Genomic DNA, 18530 nt, shown 5'->3' with positions numbered 1-18530 from the left:
AAACCCAGCCACCACAACCTCTGCAAATTCGGCCGACTCCGACCCAAGCCCATTTTCCCCATTCCCTTTTTTTCATTCAACAGAGAGAGAGAGAGAGAGAGAGAGAGAGAGAGAGAGAGAGAAGATGCTCCGCTCTCCTTATCCGGCAAACTTGCCGGATTCCGGCCGAGTCTCCTCCACAGCCGTCCATTTTCTACCCGTAGCCTTCACCATCTCTTTCCCACAAAACCCATTTTGAAAACCTCTCCCAACTCCGGCCGTGCCTCCACCATTTTGCCACCCAATAAACCCATTTTTTTTATCTTCTCTGCCCAAACCCACCTCTATCTCATCCACCAAACCCACTTCGTTTCTTTTCCCTCTACAACCAGACCTTCCCTATTTCCACTCCTCTTCCACATCCGTCTCCATCACCAATAAACAGAGAGAGCTGAGAGAGAAATGAAATTGGGGGTTTGATTTCCTTCATCAAAGTAGAGAGAAGGAGATCCAAGAGCAGCGAGGGATCGAGAGATCTGAGAGGAAGGATTCGAGAGCCGAGGAAAGAAGGATTCAATTGTTGTTTTCGAGCTCTCTTCCCTGGGGTAATCGTCTCAGAGAGGTTTTAATATAAGGTAATTTTAACTCAACTCATTCTTGATAATTTTTCCTTATGCGCTCTGTGTGAATTTCTGCATTGAGCTGCATTTTGTGGATGTGGTTTGATCCTCACTTGATTTCAGTTTTAGTAATGAATGCAGCCTTGATGGTATTTGATCATAAAATGATTGAGAAATTAGTGTTAACAATTCGATTTGTTGACCCTATAGGTTTGTAAGTTGATTTTGGCTTCATACTTTGTCGTTGCAAGTTGATTGAGCAATACCCTATGCTTGTAGAGCTGATCCCAAGGGCTTTGAGATTTCTTACAAATTTATTTGGTAATGTTCAGTGTTCACAAGTTGATTTCAGTTTTGATGCCTTTTGCCCTACATTTGATTAGTCTCCTTGATATTTTGATTCGGTAAAAAAACAAGATGAGCTAGTGTAATTGTAAGACTGTAATTTTAGAGGTATCATTTCCATGGACTGATTACAGGGGATTGATATCCACGCCACTGCATTTTGGTAATGGCACTACGGTGTGGTTTCCCATTCGTGCAATTGATTTTCATGGTTGTTTGTTCATGTTGCAGATATCAACCCCCTGTTTTAAGATATTATCAGTACTATGCTTTAATAGTTCACAAACTGATCTTGTCTGTTAGTAATGTCCATTAAATGGAAAATTCCTAATAGGTCGAATGAGTAGACAGATGTTGGAGATGTTCAATCTATCTCGTTCAATTCATTTCTTGTATGTTACGAGCAGCAATTCTAACACCCTTTGTATATAGGACCAAGCCTCTAATAGTTCATCCCAACCCAACAGTTGATATCATTGTTGGGACGTCTATATGGTTGGCATTTTGTCCTATTCTTTCCCTTTAAAGAATGTGTATGGTATGAGTCCCGCAATTTCATTCATAATTTGACCCTATTTCTTGTTTCTTTCACCTTTTGGGATCTTTATAGGGTTCATGGTTCCCTTTGTTTTCTGGCTCCCCTTCATTTCCAGATTTCCGTAGGGTTCAGGCTATGACGAAATGCTTCTTGAGCCAACCCCTTTCCCTTCCTGCCTTAGAATTTTCGCAGGTTAAAGGATTTCTTCCTCTTTAGAGTCTGTCATATAGAGTTTAGGAGTCCGTCCTACCATCCTAGGGTTTAGGAGCCTGGCCTACCCTCATAGAGTTAAGGAGTCTGTCCAACCTCTATAGAGCATAGAAGTCTGTCCTATCGTATATGAGTCAGTCTTCAGCATAGGAGTCAGTCCTTCAGTCTTCCAGGAGTCTGTCCTATCATCATAGGGGTTAGGATTTTGTCCATCCTCTCATCAAGTCATGTGATTTTTATCCGCTCTCGCAAGGTATAGGATGTTGTCCAACCCTTGCAGAGTCGTGATTCTGTCCAATTCCCTCGCAAAGCATAGGATGTTGTCCAACCTTTGCGGGATATCAGGAGTCTGTCCTACCCTTATGATGGTAAGATTCTATCCTCTTGAGTCAGAAACATTAAAAACATCTGAAAAACCAAAAAAAATCTCAAAAATCTCGAGTCATTAGGTGTAGTTAGGAAAATCTAGTCCGAACTACGGATGGCTTGATCCCTAGCTGAGGGGTACGTAGGCAGCTCAGGCGTGCAGCTGGCATCCTGAGTTCAGTCACAACTTTCACAACTTTCACAACTTCAAAAACTTCCATAAGCTTCAAAACCTCTCAAACCTTCCCAAAATATAAAAATTCTTCAAAATCTTTTCAAAAAGATCTTCCCCTAGAGTTAGGAGTCCGTCCTAGCTATTTGAGGTGTTTTAAAGTTAGGAGTCTGTCCTGATTGTGTTGATATGGTATGTCTTGTCGTGTGAGTGTCCCTAGAGTTAGGAGGCCTCGAGTCGTGGTTGGCTAGACACTTAGTCGATCCGATGGCTAGACTAGAACGCGCTTAGATAGCCCATGGTTTTCCTTAGGACGCACAGCCTAGTCACACACAGGGTGTAGGGCCCACTTGCATTAGTTAGGGCATATAGGGAGTCCTAAAAATTATCATTCACTTGAACTTAAGTAATGGCGCAAGAAGCTTTAAAAACTAGTCAGGTCTAGTTGATCGAGTCTAGGATAGCGGTCCTAGAGGGTTAGGCATTGTAGTTTAGCATAGGTCGTCGAACTACGTTGACTCTGATTCTTCCCGAGGCCGGGATACGTAGTGCAGCCAGGATGGATGGCCATCTTGGTCCGAGTCAAGTATCGCATTAGAGTCTTGGGTGTGTCGTGTCGAGTCGTGTGTGAAGTCGTATTGTGTTGTGTGTTTTGTTGTGTTTTCTTACTTTCATGTACAGACCCTATACCTTTAGCTTTAGCATGCATGTGTTTGCCCATTAGAACTTAGACACCAACTAGGCATGGCACTCTTAACCTAGCTATTCTTAGGTGACATGTCTTTCATTTCTTTTGTGTGTGCTTCTCATTCATCTCCGAGACATGCATGATTAGCTAGACATTATCTCGGGGATATTCGTCCCCATTTCGCATGATTTTCGCCCAAAATTCTTCAAAGTTAATAATAAATGGCATAAGAGACCAGGTGCTTAGACTTGGGCGAATTGGGGGCGCCTAACCCCTTCCCCATTCGTCATCAGGCACGGACCTTTTGTATCTCTGGTTATCTGTTGCGACAGAGCACATCATGGGATCCAGGGTCTACTTCCTTGGATGGCGACTCTTTCTTTGTTTAAGGTACGCCTCGAATCCAGGCTAGTCCCTGAATCGAGAGGTATCTCACTTTACATTGCCACTCATGCTGTGAGGGGCACTATTTCGAGAGTTCCTTAGTGGAGCTCTCCTTCACGTGGATGATCCTGAGACTCGTCTGGGGGCACGTCCCCCCGCCTTCTCTCGGATCGGGGTCCACACCTGATCACGTGCGAATCGGAGTCCAATCGGAAGAGATATAGACGACCGAAAGTACCGATAAGAGACGAAAACACTATAAAACAAAACAGAGGAGAGACGAACTATCGCGGCAACCGAGGACGACATCACCCAGATATTTATTGGTGATGTCATCACTAAATTCATCCCAAACGAATTCTGGTCGAAACCAGATATTTTTTACCCCCTCCCTATCGCGGCAACCGAGGACGACATCACCCAGATATTTATGGGTGATGTCATCAGCAAATTCGTCCCAGACGAATTCTGGTCCAAACCAGATGTTTTTTACCAGGGTAAGATTTTTTATCATCCATCTTCTCTCTCTCCCCTCAGGTGTACACACCTTCTTTCAGTGTATTTCTCCATTTTTCAAGCCCCAAACCCCTGTAGAAAATCAGACAGAAACCCTAGGTAGCTTGCTTTAGAAGAGAGAAAGTAGAGAAACACTACGTAGCTCCTTTCGGACATCGACAGTTCGCCGAAGTTCCGAAGGTTCAGAGCGTCTTTTTTCTTGTTTACACCGTTGTTCTGCCGAATTTCGCAGAACTTTGAGCTACTTTTCAATAGTAGCGTCGTTGTTCTACTGAGATCTCGACAAACTCAGAGGCAATTCGACTATACAGTGCTGTTGTGCCGCCAATTTCTCCGCAGCCCCGAAGGCCCCTCTCTTCAACACAAGCGTGGTTACGCTGCCCAACTCTCAAAGTGGTAAGAATAAACCCTAAAAAATGTAAATAAGTAATCCATTTACTTTTCTGTTGTGTATTTACAAAACGGATACGGTGGGTTTCATCATCCGTGATGTCAAGCTCCTTTATCTGCCCCTTTCCACTTAATTCGAGTTAATCTGTGTCATGAGTAAGTTGTGAAATCAGGCTTTGCCGCAAGCAACTTATGATATCAATCAGATTAACTATATTTACTTTCTGTTGTGTATTTACAAAACGGATATGGTGGGTTTCATCATCTGTGATGTCAAGACCCTTTATCTGCCCCTTTGCCATCTAATTTGAGTTAATCTGAGTCGTGACTAAGTTGCAAAATTAGGCTCTGCCGCAAGCAACTTACAATATCAATCAGAGTAACTATATTTACTTTCTGTTGTATATTTACCAAACGGACAAGGTGGGTTTCATCATTCGTGATGTCAAGCCCCTTTATCTCCCCCTTTGTCATCTAATTTCAGTTAATATGTGTCGCAAGTTGCGAAATCAAGCTCTGCCGCAAGCAACTTACAATATCAATCAGGTTAACCATATTTACTTTATGTTGTATATTTACGAAACTTATAGGGTGGGTTTCATCATTCATGGTGTCAAGCCCCTCTATATGCCTTTTACTAATTCTAACACTTTACAGCTTTCTGCACAAGTAAGGTACGAGGTTGAAATGTCATAAGAGTCGTTCTGATACGGCCGATACCTTGTGGCGTAAATCCCTCTGACTTGTTCTTTACTTTCTGCAATTTACAGCTTTCTGCACAGTAAAGTACGAGGTGGTGACATCATAAGATTTGGGGCGCACAAATTGCCACCTGAACTTGTGTTATAAACCCCTCTGCCCTATTTTTACTTTATGTACAATCATTTTCCGTCTGATTCAAGTTAACCTGATTGTGAATAGTTGTGAGTTCCTTTCGGAGCCGTAAACAACTTACAACACTGATCAGGTTAATTATCGCTTATTTTTGTTTTCTTTTGTAAATTCACTCCATTTATATATGGGATTAAACATAATCTAACAAGCAAAATAAAAAGTCAAATTATTTCATTTCAAATCCTTCCAAACTGTCAATCTAAGTTAAGAGACCAGAATAAGCAGGGCGAAAGGGGTGCTTAATACCTTCCCCAATTGTAACAACAATACTTACCTGGATATCTGTAAGGACCGTGCCTTAAGCAAACAGAGTAAAATATAAGGTTCTAGGCCCAGAGCAAAGGAACCCCTGATTACTATTCTTCCAACAAAATTTGAGTCGTTACTCATTTCCTTGGAAGAATAGACACGGGTCCTAGGCCATAACCTAGGTGGCGACTCTGAGTTTCTCTAAACTTGCTAAGTTATGACTACGGTCCCGAATCCGCAAGTAGCGCAAATCAAATAACATCCCCTATGTAAAACCCGATTGTGATGATCCCTGTCGTCCTACGCAAACACAGGAAAAACCGGCTCTCACAACTGTATTATAGTTTATTGCATTCATTATATTCAATTTATCAGTGAAAATTTCCCTTGTTCAAAACAATTATCTGTATAAATTAATCTTTTTCTCTTCTTGTTTCATTACATGATGCACCAAACAAAGCACACTGTATTCATTTCTTCTTTTTGCATTTTCATACGGGCATTTTCGAACTACTAACTATTTATGTGTACGTGTGTGTGTGTGCATAATTATGTTTTCAGTATTTTCCAAAATTTTATCGGAGATTTCTGTCTGTTTCTTTTCATTGTAGTTACAGTTTTCTCTATCCCTGGTTTTTATAACGTCGTGTTCTCTGCCTTTGTTTCAAACCTTTGAATTATTTTTTTCGTGCATTCCATTAAATTGACACAAATAAAAATGAAACACAATATAAAAGTCGAGACAAATGCTCATACTATTCAATATGCCTCATCTCTCCACACGAAACTCATCCATAACAACTCGAACTACTAATGGAATCCTCACTATGTGCACCCCATCCTCCCATGACAGACTTCCAAAAGAGTATCTTCCTTGCACTCTCAAACGGGAGTGGAAACTTACCGTGAACTGTAACTTCTTCACGGTGGAATTGAATGATAAGATTGAAGGTTTGACAAATACTCTCACCCCTGGAGGAGCTTCGACATGGGCAGTGTAGACGGATGAAACTGGGCCCACATTCGTAACCGTTCTTGAAACCATAAAGCTCTTCCTCAGTTCTGGAATGGAAATAGATGGTACATTTAGGTCTTCTTGTGTCCGAGATGTTTTACTGCAGATGGTGTGATGCCGGGTCATTAAGCTAATAGCAGAGTTGTTGTAGCCCAAGGAACAAAGAAAGTATACGTAGTCTAAGACATCCATGTCATATATGAGACCAGGGTCTGAAGCTTTGTTAGGATCAACATGACCACCTCCGTAGTCAAATGGGTCGGCCTGCTTGTGTGGAGCTCCCTCTGCCACCATACTTTGACTATATTCATCTATTACGGAGGCTGGTAGATATGTTCATTAATGGGAATTTGCACTTCAATCGTACATAATAATGAAAGAAAATGAAAAGGTACCAGTAGTACTTCCCTGTGTCAGAAATATTGCTCTCGGGAATTTCTCGACAAGGGAAAATCTGAAAATCTCGGGATATATTAAATTATTTTTTTTTTTTTTTGGTTTTATATCGGGAAAATGATAAAAATAAAATTATATAAAAAATATATAAATATATAAATTTAAGAAAATAAAAAACAAAAATATTGTAAAAATATCATGATAATATCGTGATATTATCGCGATATTTTATTATAGAAATGAAAATAGCGATATGTTTTTAAAATCGAAGATTATTTTGGGATTTTGTCATTTTACCAATATTTTGCAATAAAAAATGTGATATTTTGAAAATATCAGAGATATTTGTCAAACAGGTTCTTCCTACCTGTTGTGATCAATGCAGATTTCATTGCTGAAGGACTCCAGCTGGGGTGAATAGATTTGAGCAGTGCCACAATAGCCGATATATGGGGACAGGACATGGAGGTTCCTGACTCAATTTTGAAATTAAGTGGAAGTTGGTGGTGATCTGTATCTGTTGAGGAAGAGGAAGCAGGGGACCATGAGGCTAAGATATTCACACCAGGGGCAGCAATGTCAGGCTGCATGAAATATTCAATTACACGACTAATTAAGCATGAAATTAGGAAGAGGCAAAAAATAAATCAATGAATTGATGAGGTTAAACACCACACAATCATATTACATTCAGATTCCTAAATACTGAATGTAAGAATATGTTGCTGCTGAAAGAGAAATCCTGTAAAAGAATGTTAGCACCTTCAACACTGAGGGAGATAGGGAACTGGGTCCTCGAGAAGAGAAGAACACAACTTCTGGGGAAATCACTGTTCCCACAGCTGTCTTTGTAGGGCTAAACATAACAACTGGATTTCTGTAAGATAAACAATCCATTAGTACTTTTAAACTTAGTTTCCCGAAAGAGCATACAAGGCCCTCTAAGAGAACGTGCTATCAACCTATGTCACAAATATGGTTCTCGGGAATTTCTCGGTCTAGGGATATATTAAATTTGTGTTTTTTTTTCTGGTTTATATCGGGAAAAAACGATAAAAATAAAATCATTTAAAATATGTAAAAATATATATAAATTAAGTAAATAATATAAAATAAAAAATATCATAAAAATATCGTGATATTATCACAATATTATCATAGTAAATGAAAATATCGCTATGTTTTTTAAATTCTAGGGATTATTTTGGGATTTTATTGTTTTATCAAAATGTCGTAATAAAATCGCTATATTTTGAAAAAATCGGAGATATTTGTGACATAGCTATCAACGAATAGCTTAAAGGGAAATACTGTCATGAGATGGAACTCAGTTACTTCAAAATGGATGATGCACCTTTGTTTGATATGCCCATCTCTAGTGTAAAAATCCATGCAAGTAAAATAGCTACTATAGCAATGAAAATCCATAGACTACTACAATGAAGTTATTACACGTGACAAGCTAATCAGATTTTAGGAACTACCTTGTTTTCTCCATGTAAGTCATCACACATGTTCCTACTTCAAAATCCACTTGGACAATTGGGATACGCGAGGAAGGAGTGACATCCTTTGTCACAAACTGTGCAAAGATAAGCCCAACACCCCGAGCTTTCATAACAGTTTTCATGGCAACCATAACTGACCTCTGTAGTCGGGACTGAAAGCAGAGAACCACCTTTCCTCTCACTAAAGTAGCATTAAGAGATCTTGAATCACAACTTCTGCAAAGAAAAAAAACTCTTTAAGAGAATGAGCATTGAGCAAGAGGTATGATTAAAGAAAAGAAAGAAAGAAAGAAAACAAGGTGATATGAATTAAAGTAACAGCATAGGCACATATGTCATACCCTGCTCTATCATCATCAATGTTAGAGGAAGCAACGTCTTCTCCATAAACTATTCTGTAGAACTTGCCAACATGCTTCCCTGTATACAGAGCTTGGCCCTGTATGAGATATTAACTTGTCTTAGAGATCCTTCTGTAAAGTTTGGATTCTTTATGTAGAATAGGTTAATCACTAAACATTAATTTAAAATTTGGACATGGATGTTTTACATATTAGTGCTATAGTTTTCTCTTCTTCTTTTTTATGGGTAGGCAGGACCCCGACCAGAATATTATAGAAAAAATAAGAATTATAATAGCATGAATTGGACTCCATATGAGTTAAGTGATACAATTTCAAGGAGAAAAGAAGGTATGGCCTTTATGGTAATGGACTCTCCTTTACAAGGGCAGTCGACCTTTGAGAGGAAATCGGGAGCACAATTTGCTTCTCTCCACATATGGGATATTTTCCACGAGTTGAATCGAGATAAGATCGCTCGGATTTGTGATAAAATGCATCTTTCTCCATGGGCAGTTGTATTGAGTCTATTGACCCATGATGACCTTGACTGCTAGCATAGAGTCTGACTCAATCCATAGATCTTTTAATTCCTTTGCCTGAGGCTATAGTTTTCCCTCAACACCCGGGAGAGTATCCAACAAATTTCATATTCTCACATGCATTTACGAGAGCACAAATGAGACACACATGCAGTTTTGACACTCAGCAAGACATAAGAAAACAAATGAATACGTGCGCAAACATGACTGTCCAGTGCAGATGGAAAAGGAAAAAACACCATAGTTTTAAATTTCGACGAAAATCCAAAATTTCGGCTGAAATATTTCGGTGTCAGTTTTGGACCGAAACTGAAAGTACATTGAATCAAAGATTTCCACCGAAATTATCGAAATGTCCACCGCGATCAGTGAAATTACAGAAATTTCAACCGAAATTTTATACATTTCGGTGGAAATTTTTATCTAGGTTTTACATGATTTCGGCCAAAATTTCCACCGAAACCGATATTTAAATCCTTGAAAAATACCACTAGAGTTTGATTGTTGCCGAGTGTGATTGCAGTAGGGAAAGACCGATCAATTGTGCTTGCGGCAACAGTTATAATCCAAGGAGCAGTATTTATAACTGTATGTGAGTAAGGACCAGAGTTCCCTGCAGAACAGACTACAGTTATTCCTTTGGCAACAGCATGGAAGGATCCAATAGCTACCACATCCTCGACATAAGCAGATAGGGGAGGTGACGAGCCCAGAGACACCGAAATTACATCCACGCCATCAGAAATGGCATCATCAAAAGCAGCAAGAAGGTCGGCTGAGCTGCAGCCACCAGTACCCCAACAGACTTTGTACACAGCCAATCGAGCACTGTGAGCACCTCCTCTTGCTAAACCTTGAGCGAGACCCATAAAGCTTGCATTTTCTACAAAAGCACCAGCTGCCGTAGATGATGTGTGGGTCCCATGGCCAACTGCATCCCGGGAAGATAAAAACTCAACCATGCCACTTGTATTCAACTTCCCAAATTCAGCATCATATCCTTTGACGTACCAACGTGCACCGATAATTTTCCTGCAGAATACAGGGAGAACACTATGAATGTCCATTTCCTTTGCAAATTAGAAAAGTTGAGAATAATTCTCAGAAAACAAATATTGGAGATGAGAAAGAGCTAAGACCATTAGAATTTATGATGGTATATGTGAGATAAGCACTGAAAATTATCGTGCACTGTGATGATATAAATACTGTCTTTTCCAGAAAATCATGGTCTGAGTAAAGAGAGAAGAATGCCAGAGAAAAGATAGTCAAATGGGGGACTTATTGTGGATTACTGAATGTGTTCAAGAATGGGAATATGTTTATGTGAGTATTACTCTAGAAAGTAAAGGGATACTAATCATCTTTTTATCTTTTATACCATTGTATCATGTGATGTTTCTGTTTACCCGTAAACCGCTCTCTCTCCCTCCCTCTCTCCCTCTATCGCTCCTTGGTGCCCCCTCAGGTGAAGTTTATCATGCTTTTTTTGGTCCCTTAAGATGAAGTTCTAGAAAATGGCTTCCAAAGACAATAACAAGCAAGAGAGAAACATTATTTATCTGTACAGCCTGATGTGAAAAGATACATATATGGCCTGCGTAAGTGAGAATCATTAGTCTTTGTAGAAAACATGAAGGCATTCTTTGAATTACCACTCTTGGGAAATTCAAAAATGAAAATCAAGGGTGAAAGTACCAACTCTAATAGAGCTTGGAATCAGCCTACATGTAGAGGAAAACTGAGCATTACAACTACCATACGCAGGACCATAGACATAGATTTCAAATACCATCATGGCGATAGATATAACAATGACATAAGGAAATTAAATTAATCCAAGAGCTAAAGGAAAAACTACTTGACCTATTACAACTAGAATAGTTGAATTCCTCTCCTTCTTGACAAATCCCTTTCCAGCGAGATGGAACTTCTCCCACACCATCGTCTTTAAAGCTTTCAGATTCAGGCCATATTCCTATATGGCAAGCCACACGTAGGATCATTTATGCAATTAGCACAACACCAATCCCACAAGCAATCTTTGAAATTTCGGTTTCGGTCTCAGTTTTGGTTTTGGCCACAGTGGAAACCGAAATTTCGAACTTTCGGTATTTTGGGGAAAAAAGTAAATTTCGGAAGAAAAAAAATTAAAAATTACATTTTGCCGAAATTTGGACCGACACCGATTCAATGTACTTTCAGTGTCGGTCCCAGCCAAAATCCGAAATTTTGGCTGAAATTTAAAACCATGCCCACAAGCATATTCAAGTCATAAGCTCACCGGTATCCATAATACCAATAATCGATCCATCACCCGACCGGCTCTTCGAAAGAAGACCACTAAAAGGCTCAGGCTTCAGCTGAAGAAAATCCCAACTTCTAGTCGTATGCAAACTAAGAATATGATTGGGCATGACACGAACAACCCCAGGGAAATCTGCATCAGTTTTTTTGCATTACAAGAACATAAACAAATCGTATGTTTTCCATGAGGTCACCAAAAAATCCTATTACATTGAAAAATAGAAGAGTTCATTGACACACCAGCAATTAGATTCGCCTGAGAATGTGTTAGCAGAGCAGCAAACCCCGAAAACCCATGCTTGTAATTATATAGGATTGAATCCAGAGCTGCTTCTTTGCTACAGTAAGTTCATAAAAAAAAAAGGTACATCAGTTGGGTTTCAATATTATGTGCATAGAAGTTATGTAGCTTGAACATCTTTTTTTCCTTCACTTAGAATTGTTTAATATATCCTAATTTAAGAGAAGAGACATAATCAATAGAACAAATGAACCAGATGAAAGAACTAAAATTATCCCCATGAAATTGTTTTAGTGGCCGTTTGGGTACAAGGACTTTATAATCCTGGATTTTACAATCTAAAACCTAAAATTGATAGGCTAAAACTTGGATTTTGTAAGCTAAAACCTAGATTGTACATTTTATGGATTGTAAAATCAGGGTACAAATGAACCAGACTAAAAAAAGGCAGCCCAGTGCACGAGGCTCCCGCCATTGCGGGGTCTGGGGAGGGCTAGATGTACACAGCCTTACCCTTGCTTTGCAGAGAGGGTGTTTCCGTTACCTCGAACCCGTGACCACCAGGTCACAATGGAGCAACCTTACCGTTGCGCCAAGGCCGCCTTCCTACAAATGAACCAGACTAAAGAACTAAAATTATCCCCATGAAATTGTTCAAACTATTGGCCGTTTGGATACAAGGATTTTATAATCCAGGATTGATAACCCTGGATTTTACAAGCTAAAACCTACAATTGATAGAATAAAACCTAGATTGTACATTTTCAGGATTGTAAAATCCATGTTTTAGCTTATAAACCAAGGTTTTAGCATATAAAATTCGGGTCTTAACTTCTGAAATTTAGAATTTTGCAATCCTGGATTATAAAATCTAAGCATCACCAAACGTCCAAACCAACCTTCCAAGAACAGCCGAAAGAATTTCATGATGCAACTCCAGAGTGAGTTTTGGATCGTTTTGGTGCCTCTCTCCCATATAAACAATGTAAACCTACACAGAGAAAACCCACTTCAGAAAAGCAAGAAATTTTGTACTAAATCACAATCATGTCCCCTCTTACTACAAATTACAACAATACGAACAAAAACACAGAGAACCCACACTGCTAGCGTAGATTGGCAAGATGATAAACTGGAGCTGAGCAAAAATAAGAAACATAAGAAAAGCTCGACCCATTGTTTGCTTCCTAACAAGCATGAAAATTACAGGTAGAAGAAAAGGAACAAAATTGGAGTTCCTGGGGTTTGTTTGTTTGGTCCCACCAGTATATACAGCTGCTCCACTACCACTATGTATGTGTCATTTTGTCATTGGTTGTTGGTGGAAGCTCCAACACAACGGTTCAAGAAAATTCAAAATAAGATTGGGATTTTTCTATGGTGCATTGACTTGGGTCTTGAATGAAAGATTTATGAAACCGGCCTGGTTTTGGAAGGGATGGAAAATTAGTTCATTTGAATTTGACTCCTATTCATTCATATTTCCAAGAGAAAAGTACATAAAGCTGCCATATGTTTCGAGGAATTACGGATTTTGGGCACCTTTTAAAACAAGAATGAAACACGGGCGATTCTTCAAAATCGAGTGGCAAAAGACCCCAATACCCTTCTGACATCATCAAGACCAAGATGGAGTCCTCGTATGTTGGTCCTCATCATTCACTTTTTCATTATTTTATTATTTTCTTAGGAGGGAAAACCCCCTGTATTTAATGCATCTCACCCCCTTTTACGTTTGGCGCACTGCACGAGGTTTTGTTAGGTTCGTCTGTATGTGTATTTGAACCGATAGAAGGGTTCGTTTGGATCTTGGCTGTCGGAAATAACTGCAGACGGAAGAATGCTTGACACGTCGTAAATATACTTTTCCGAACAGTGGCACCTTTGTTGACAGCTGGTTTGGTTTGGATTTGAAATTTCCCTTTGAACCCAGAGTCTCTTGGGTTCGTTTAAATCTTCGTCATCGCCAATTTGCATAGACGGTCGGATCCACGACACGTGGTCATCTACATGGAACGGTGGCGTCCTTTACTAATACCGCCAACGTTACTAAAAATTTAAACTAATACCGCCCACCCTTTGCGCTCCCCTCTCATTTCAACCATTTCCATCTCTCTGTATTCACCATCTTCTTCATTCGAACCCTTTCCTTTCAACAGTTTGTTCAACCCACCCTTGCATTTGTTCATCAAACTCCCTCCATTCATCAAATCCTCTCCCCCCCCCCCCCAATCTAAAGGCAAAATGGCCCCGAAGAGATCCTAGAAGGCCGCAACAACTACACCAACTCCGCAGGTTCCTCCCGTGGAATCACCAGTGAAGCAGGGAAGGATGGAGAGAGAGGCATGAATGATTTTTTTTTCATGTTCCATGTTATACTGTAACTGTAAGTAACGTGATATCTGAAAAGAAACGCGGGGACCCCACCGGAGTAATGTCCTTTTCTAGATTAAATGGTCATGTGAAAAAAACACTTAAAATAACAGTGGCTTTATCACCTACTTCGTGGCATTTTCGAATCACGTATCTTACCTTTGTGAGCATAATATCTGTGGCGCTATCGTGTTCCAGTGGCGTTATCAATTCAATTTTGTGTAAATAGCTGATAAATTCGATAGCGGTGGCGTTTCCGGTGGCGTATCCGGTAGCAGTAGCGTTATCAATTCGACCTTGCCTCATTAACTGGGTAAATTCGATAGCGCTGGCGTTTCCGGTGGAGTCTCCTCTGGCGCTATCGATTAGACCTTGCATCATTAGCTGGGTAAATTCGATAGCGCTGGCATTTCCGGTGGCGCTATCGATTCCACCTTGCCTCCTTAACTGGGTAAATTCGATAGCACTGGCATTTTCGGTGGCGTTTCCGGTGGCGTTATCTATTCTACCTAAACTTGGTAAAGTCGATAGCACTGGCGTTTCCGGTGGCGTACTGAAATGACGCTGGCGTTATGTAGTTCTTTTGTTCGTTATTATATAGCACTGGCGTGATATTAATTTCCGGTAGCGTTTTCGGTGGTGTACCCTATTGTATGCCACCGAATAGGTACAGAACTTAGTTTATGAATTAGTACTTTGTGTTACATTCTGTTACCTTCGCAGATAAATTTTAAGTCTTCATCACTGAAGAGTAAAACTACCATTCGTTGAGATGGGTTGCGTAGTTATGTTAGGTGTGATTTTGATTGCAACTGAAGAGCTTAATTACGTCGTCTTGTTTGCAGGTTCTGTATGATTCAAGGTGTAGTGCCACCAAATTTAAAAACTACTACAAATAATTAGCCTTAAGGAAGGAGCATCTAGCAGTGTTGGGAAGAACTCTGTTCTCCACATTAGTGTGGAGAATAGATGACATGCCTATAAACTGTGCCTTGCTGGAAGAGTTGATTCCTACTTGGGAGACAGGGGCCAGGTCCTTTAAACTTGGTGGGCAATCGGTACCATTTACTGCTCTTGATGTGGGTGCCATATTTGGATTGCCCATAGAGGGGGACCCAATTAAATCGGGTAAGTCTGAAATTACCCTATTCAGGCAGTCATTTGCCTCATATAGTTCCATTGATTCTGATGTAATATTTGAAAGGTTGAAAAAATCTGTAGCCGATCCTCTCATAGTGGAGGAGAGTGTATGGGTACTTATTTTGCTTTTGTTTTCTACTTTGTTATTTGTTACATCAAAGCACAGAATCGAGTCTGTTTATTGTGATTATCTGGATGATGTTGGTGAAATCTATAAATATTTGCGGGGAAATATGATGTAGGATATTTTAGTTGAGAAAAAGGCAAAGATGGAGGCGGGACACAAGACTACATATTTTCACGGTGCGGTAGTTGCATACCAGGTTAGGATCGCATACTTATTCCACTGCAAAGTATTTAATTCGATTATTCAATTAGCAATGTTTTAGATTTCATTAACTGTATAATCTTCTTCGTCGGTAAATCACAGGTGTGGTTTTATGAGCACCCGAGCTTCGTATCTCATTCCACTGTGAATGCCATGCCACGCTATTTTATATGGGAGGGATATAAGGTCGGGAAGTACACAGACAGGGAGTGTGCAAAAAATATTTTAGATTTAAAGAGGCACACAAGGTAAGAAAATATCATTGTTTGATGCCATCCTCGCTTGTGGATACGTAGTTGTTTATAGAGCTTTGACATGTATCTAAGTCGTTTGAAATTTTGTAGATCATTGTTGATCTACAACTGACGAATGAGGAGTTGTTAACAACCCAACCCACAGTGAGTGATATAGATTAGCACATAATGTTTAAGGTGCAGGCGTGGTTTTTGGTTGACCTAAAGTTGGACGGTTGAAAGAATTTGTAGGAAGAAGGGGTAGGGAAGCAGTAGTAGAGAGTGTACAGGTACTTATAATGTTACTGATTACTCGCTCCAGACAAGTGGAAACAGTAACCTTATGAGCCGTACAGATTCTACTACTACTTTTCCACCCCCTCTTTCTACTAATACTTTCAACCATCCAACAATAGGTCACCAAAAACTACACCTGCACATTAGGAGTTAATGATACTACCTCCCTGCCCGGAGGGAATCGGCACGCCTCCTCACCCCAACATCGCTTATACTAACAACAAATTTGCTACAACAAGAGATAACAACACTACAAGAAGCAGCGCCAGAGAGTAATGGCCGATGTAGGTGTAGGCTGGACGTGCACATGATCCTCTACTTTCCCTCATCCTGACAATGGCACTTGTCGAAGCCTGTACTCCCATAATTGTTGTTCAACCTTCTGCAGCGTATTATAAAAATAATGGATGGCTCCGCTGTAGCCTCTAACATGGAGCTCACATTCAGGCCATGAAGTAAAGATTCCCTGTTGCCTTCCCCTGAAAACTACATAGTACTTCTTCCTCCCCATAATTTTGCAAGCTATTAGGTGAAAATGTAACTGTGCAGAAAAATCAACAGAGAAAATAATTTTCGGAGAAAAAAACCATGATTCATACTCACTGGCGAAAGGGGATCGAACAACCCTTAAAAGCAACGCATACCTTAGTAATCGAGAAGAAGGAAATCAGTTATCCATGTTCTATTCACAAGCTAACTCCATCAGGATAGGAAGAGTTGCGGCAGCAATACTGCGCTAGGGTTTCCTTAAGGTATATAAAAAACGAACAGGTACAATGTTAGGGTTACAGGTTTAATACAGAATAACGTCATCGTTTCAATAATAAGTCACCGACATAGACTATACAAAGGAAAAAACAAAAAAAAAGCAGGTACGCCATCGGTACGCCACTGGTAAGGGATTAAACGCCAGCGTCCAATTAAAACAAACCAATATCAGCAGTGTACGCCACCAGAATTTACCCAGTTACATGTCTGTTGGGTATTTTCAGTCCAGCTATGTGAGATCGTAATTTGGAGGATAAACCACCTGATGTACCAGGGAACAACACCGGAAATATTAGTTAAATTTACCCAGTTACCTAGTGGGGAATCCTCAAGTTATACATCTGGATAGAATTCATGACTTTTGTTGGATGATTTCTCAGGTAGAAAACTCACAAGGAAATGAGTTTTCGATGTACATAGTCACGCATAAAAAGGCGGTTGCCCAACTATTTCTGACCTGCAATCAACCAATAGAGAAGGTATTACAATATTGGATTACAAGCGATGCTAACTAACTCTTACCTACAAGAAGAAAGGTGTAGATTTTACCTAGTTAACGGCCGTGAATGTAGGAGGCTGTCAACATGAACTATGGATCTCCTGATCAGATCATTCCCGCACCTTTGTTTGTTGTGGCCAAGTTCACCACAATTACCACATTTGTTATGTACTCCAGAACTAAAGGCTGGTTCTTCTCTCGTTTTCTTCGGCTTTCCAGGAAGTCTTTCAATTTTTGCTGGTTCGATAGGTAGCAAATGAGGTTCAGGTTGTTGCCACTGCAACCTGTCTAGTGTTGTGTCAATCACTTCTTTATACGTTTCACGCAGTGTTTCTGACCGGAACCATTTCTCAGTGAAGTAAAAAGCATCGGCTTTTCTGAAACCAATGGTTGTCATAGCATGAGCACATGGTATCTCAAGAGTTTGAAACGCACGACATGTACAGGTCTTCTATTGTAAGTCAACTCTGTCTTGGTGAAACTTCGAGGACACCTGAAAGAGAAGCGAATCAAGAGCAGTAACATTCATCCTCCTTCCCTTCTCACTGGCCAATTCCATGATCTTAACAGCGTAGGAAGTCAAAGGATGTTTCCAACCATTACTGACTTCTCTCGTTTTGCAAATGATTCAGACACCTTTCGCCTTGTGTGCTCCACTAGTGTGACAATAGGATATTCTCTAGCATTCTTCAGAATTGCATTCGAAACCTCACATGCATTTGATGTATGAATATTGTATCTCCTCCTCTTCAAGAAGAGACTAGCCCAATTTTCCTTATCAATCTTGCATATCTATTCATATGCTTTTTTATTGGTTGTTTCTATAACAGCCATGGTCGTGCTAAAAATATCCTCTCTCAAGTTAGTTGCTGCCTTCCAGAATTGTTCCTGCACATATTCGTCCTTAAAAGTGCTCCTTAATGTTCACTTGGATGTGCGTAATGCAATAGGAGTGATATGATTCTGGGAACACATCAGTGACTGCTTGTATTATCCCTTTCTGTCGATCAGAGACAAAAGTGATGCCCTTTCTCTGATGCGCTTGACAAATTCCCACACGAAGTTGGGACAAAAACCAACTCCATGTCTCAATATTCTCTTTCTCAACAATAGCGTACGCAAATGAAACTATCCCATTGTTTCCATCCATCCCGCATACAATCAACAATACATCGGGATACTTTCCCTGTA

General features: G+C 40.0%; 1 protein-coding gene across 1 annotated transcript; it reads right to left on the bottom strand.

The window, feature by feature from the left end:
* Positions 1-6064: 6064 nt before the first annotated feature.
* LOC143886112 (subtilisin-like protease SBT3.9) lies at positions 6065-13133 on the bottom strand. The gene is made up of 11 exons (XM_077390079.1): positions 12804-13133; positions 12601-12692; positions 11701-11798; positions 11438-11593; positions 11020-11131; positions 9642-10185; positions 8612-8709; positions 8247-8486; positions 7525-7639; positions 7130-7346; positions 6065-6689 (listed from the first exon to the last, which is right to left on the bottom strand). The coding sequence occupies exons 1-11, from the start codon at positions 12897-12899 to the stop codon at positions 6121-6123; spliced, it is 2337 nt and encodes a 778-aa protein (XP_077246194.1). The 5' UTR covers positions 12900-13133; the 3' UTR covers positions 6065-6120.
* Positions 13134-18530: the final 5397 nt, after the last annotated feature.

The sequence above is a fragment of the Tasmannia lanceolata genome, unplaced genomic scaffold (genome assembly GCF_043159265.1).
Source record: "Tasmannia lanceolata isolate RefF3 unplaced genomic scaffold, GAP_Taslan_0.1 ptg000011l, whole genome shotgun sequence".
Classification (NCBI taxonomy): domain Eukaryota; kingdom Viridiplantae; phylum Streptophyta; class Magnoliopsida; order Canellales; family Winteraceae; genus Tasmannia; species Tasmannia lanceolata.
This window is presented reverse-complemented; position numbering and strand designations above follow the sequence as displayed.